Below are 3,695 nucleotides of genomic sequence, written 5' to 3'. Positions count from 1 at the left end.
TGAGAATTTATCTAGAACAATCATTTCTTTAGATGCAATTTTTAAAAATTGTTCTAATAACTTATTTCTTTGAAATGCCATTAGTAAGGTTCTTTTTTTGGTAGCCCTCCTCAAATTTCTCTAGGATAATGATCTTTGAATAACATCTTTAAATTCTTTTATATGATAGAGTAGACACAAAATTTCATTTGACACATTCCTATTAATGTTTTTTTGAAGGGGATAACAAAAATTTAATTATAGTACTACTTTTAAATCTAATTTCATATAATTTATAAATAATGATTGTTCATTTATAACTTTTCTAAAAAAAGTTAAAAAAGTATTTTGATAACAAAAATCAAAGATATATTTTAAACATGTTAAATTCAACAAAAATTATATTGAAATCTTTAAAAAAATATAATAGATAAAATACTCATATTAAATTAATCATTAATAAAAGAATGTAGTTTAAAAGTTTGAATTATATAATAAGAAGATCATACTTTGTTAAAAAAAATTAATACATTTTTTCATAGTTTTATGAATTGATTTATTTTTTTGTTTTATAGGCAATCGCTAAAGACTAGATTATTTATCATTCGTTATTATTATTATTGTTAGATTAATTTTTATGTGTTAATCTTGAGTAGATTTGAACCCAAGAACCTCTCCAATAACAGGCTCACAATTTACTGATGCATTGTAGGCTCTTGCCTCACCAATTAAAATTTTGTTTTAATGGTAAACTATTTCATTTTAACAATAATTTAAATACAGTATAAGTTATAAAAATGAAAATGAAAATTAGTCCATTTTATTGACTCACATGAGCTTCGATCTCAGTTGTAACATTCATGCTCGTTCCCTTGAGAAGCAACTGAAGAAACTTTAGACTTTATTATAATTATTCATAACCCGAATAGCTACGCAACTCCTGACTACGTATGTGCTGGCTGGAATTACCCTAATCTTTTGGGCATTTTTACAATCGTATGAAGTAAACTTGCAGGAAAGAAGAAATAAGGATAATATAGAATAGAAGTATTGTCAAGGACCCTCGTAAAAGATTACTTTAAATTATACAGTGTGGAGGGCACCGCAGTAAAAAGCAGAGGGTTTCCGCGAATTAGATGGCATCTCAATGCATGAAAATCCTTCGCATCGTCTGCCCATTGTGGCAATACAAGCGCCAATCATGTCTTTTAGAAGTTTGCTCTGCTGATTTTTGGGTTGAGCTGCAAATTCTTCAAATGCCATCCACTGAACAAATAAAATTCGAATATCACTTAACGATAGTGCAAACTTTCAGGATTAATGGATTATACCGAAGGTTTTAACACGTACCTTAGCTGCTGAAATCTCGATATCTTGTATAACAATGTTACAAGAAACGGACTTCAACATACACACGAAGAGCATATCAGATTTTCCGAAAGGAGCATTATGACCATCTCTGTGAGTGTAGTCCAAAGCATTAGAAGTCTAGAAAGCAATATTTAAAAAACCTGTCAATCCACGTAGCCAACGTACAACACATGACGAATATACTTAGTCAGAATATAAGTTTACCTGAACCCAACCACACGTACAAATTCAGCATGAATCTGTAGAAGACCAAAAATTTATGTAAGTTAGGAAAATTTAGTAAAGTATAATGTCAATAGGTAGAATCCTAAATTGGAAGGAACATTTACCCCTGTTTCTTCCTGAATTTCTCTTATGGCCCCTTCCTTAATGCCTTCTCCCTGTTGGAAATCTCTCATAAATACATTAGTGGATCCCTAGTTCTCCGATATGAAAACAAAAATACCTTAATTATACAGGTGTTCAATAACAAAACTAAAAGGCTGATACCTGATTAATCCTTCCCGTTGGCATCTTCCACAACCCGGAATCCTTGTAAGGTCCACACTTTTCCTGTACTACTAGCACCTATCATGATAATTTATGTATCAGAGTAATCAGTCTAATAAACTTGTTAATATTTATTTTATTTAAACTCATTTCTAAATAATATTATTATCTATCAGTTAGTCGTCATACTAATCATATGTACTCCAAGGAAGAAAACTCCGCTTAAACGTTCCCTTGGACAGATGCTGAAAATTTAACGTCGGACCGATACAATATAAAGCAATACATGCGCTAGATTTTGTCATTCGTCATTTTTACCTCCTCTTTGTCGTTGAATACGAAAGCTGCGATTCCCACTTGATGCGAAGCATTATCAGGGATGGTACAAGGAATTTGAGGGATCCAATACACTAACATCACATATGAAGCCTCCGCATGGTGGTACCAAAATCCTTCCTGCAATTTATCACATGACATGCAAAACTTATTGAAACGGAAACCCATGTTTCTGAATTCACTCAACACATTGTTTCCATCCAAACAAAGGTAAGATGTGGTAGCGAATTTTACAAAAACTTACCTCAATCGCAACCGGAATTAGAATTGCCTGTTCCCTTGCTACTTTAATCCACACCGCCTTCTTTCCCTGCACATCTATGAATTGATATCATTTATTGTCATTTGCATTCAAGTGAGGCATTAGTATTCAGAGTTAATAGAGCGCTCACCTTGCCTGCCCATTGAGAAACTGAGGCTTTCAGTAAATTCGCAAAACGAGAAGTATCGTTGTGCATGTTCTCAATGTCAACAACTACACCATCATATCTGTCTTCTTGGGCTTTGAGCAATTCGCACTTTTCGAGTGCAGAGGACTCATTCAAAACAGTCTTCGCTGCGTTGATGGCTTCATCATTGGTACCCAAAATCTCGCTATGAGTGAATGCCATCATAAACTAAGCACGAAGACACGAAAACTGTTCAATACATAACAAAAAACTATCAAAACAACCATATTAGTACAGGAACTAAGACCAAAATGCTAACCTGTTCAATAAACGATTGGATGTGAGTGGGATTGAATCTCGCTCTTTCTCGACAGTGTCCAAAAGCAAATTAGATTAATGCAACAATGGAATGGTACTATCTATTAAGAGGATGTGCAAATATATAGTAGTGCTCGATGTGATAAAATGGGATTGATAGAAGCTTCTGGGATTTGAGACGGATGCTTCGACGGTGTTTAAAAGTAACTTCTACTACTATTTCCATGAAGTTGATCGGCAAAATTAAAGAACACGCAAACCATTAATCGGCAAAAATATGAAGTCTTAATAGTTTATCTGTAAGATGATCCAAAGGAAATTTCTTGGCTCGTGTGGCACTGCGATATGCATTACATATTTGACTAAAACTTCGTTCATCTTAACCTTCCCGAGAACTGATATGTATGATAAGATCTTCGAGGCAATTTCCTCGGATATGTATCATACGAGCTTCCAGGCCATTTCCTCCCGTCGGCAATATCTACGGGACATTGAAATTAATTTTAACATTAACTAATTTCGTAATTAAATTTTTAAAATGTTAATATATTTGTAAATATAGGTAATCATTTTGTCATATGTATTTTTAAGCCTAGACGAACAATTTTCTTCTCGATTTTATTAAAAAATATGTTTTATCAAATATGTACTATTAGGTTTTATGAAAATATAATTACTAATCATTAATTACATGTTTATTTATTAATAATGGCCTAACTTTATTATTATTAAAGAACTATTTATATTTATTGAGAATAAAATACTAATTTTGGGAAGTGAACTATTAGCTTAGTTTTTTTTGGATTTTTAACT

General features: G+C 32.4%; 1 protein-coding gene across 1 annotated transcript; it reads right to left on the bottom strand.

The window, feature by feature from the left end:
• Nucleotides 1-777: 777 nt before the first annotated feature.
• LOC149546824 (nudix hydrolase 2-like) lies at nt 778-2,978 on the bottom strand. Its single transcript, XM_089794674.1, has 9 exons — nt 2,884-2,978; nt 2,568-2,792; nt 2,420-2,485; nt 2,158-2,295; nt 1,840-1,917; nt 1,680-1,730; nt 1,555-1,589; nt 1,330-1,438; nt 778-1,245 (listed from the first exon to the last, which is right to left on the bottom strand). The coding sequence occupies exons 2-9, from the start codon at nt 2,787-2,789 to the stop codon at nt 1,063-1,065; spliced, it is 882 nt and encodes a 293-aa protein (XP_089650800.1). The 5' UTR covers nt 2,790-2,792; nt 2,884-2,978; the 3' UTR covers nt 778-1,062.
• Between the last annotated feature and the right edge of the window lie 717 nt (nt 2,979-3,695).

This window comes from Cupressus sempervirens, chromosome 7 (assembly GCF_028749045.1).
Source record: "Cupressus sempervirens isolate cs-2001-9-10 chromosome 7, ASM2874904v1, whole genome shotgun sequence".
Classification (NCBI taxonomy): domain Eukaryota; kingdom Viridiplantae; phylum Streptophyta; class Pinopsida; order Cupressales; family Cupressaceae; genus Cupressus; species Cupressus sempervirens.
The sequence above is the reverse complement of the archived record's forward strand: the minus strand, read 5'-3'. Positions and strand labels throughout refer to the sequence as shown.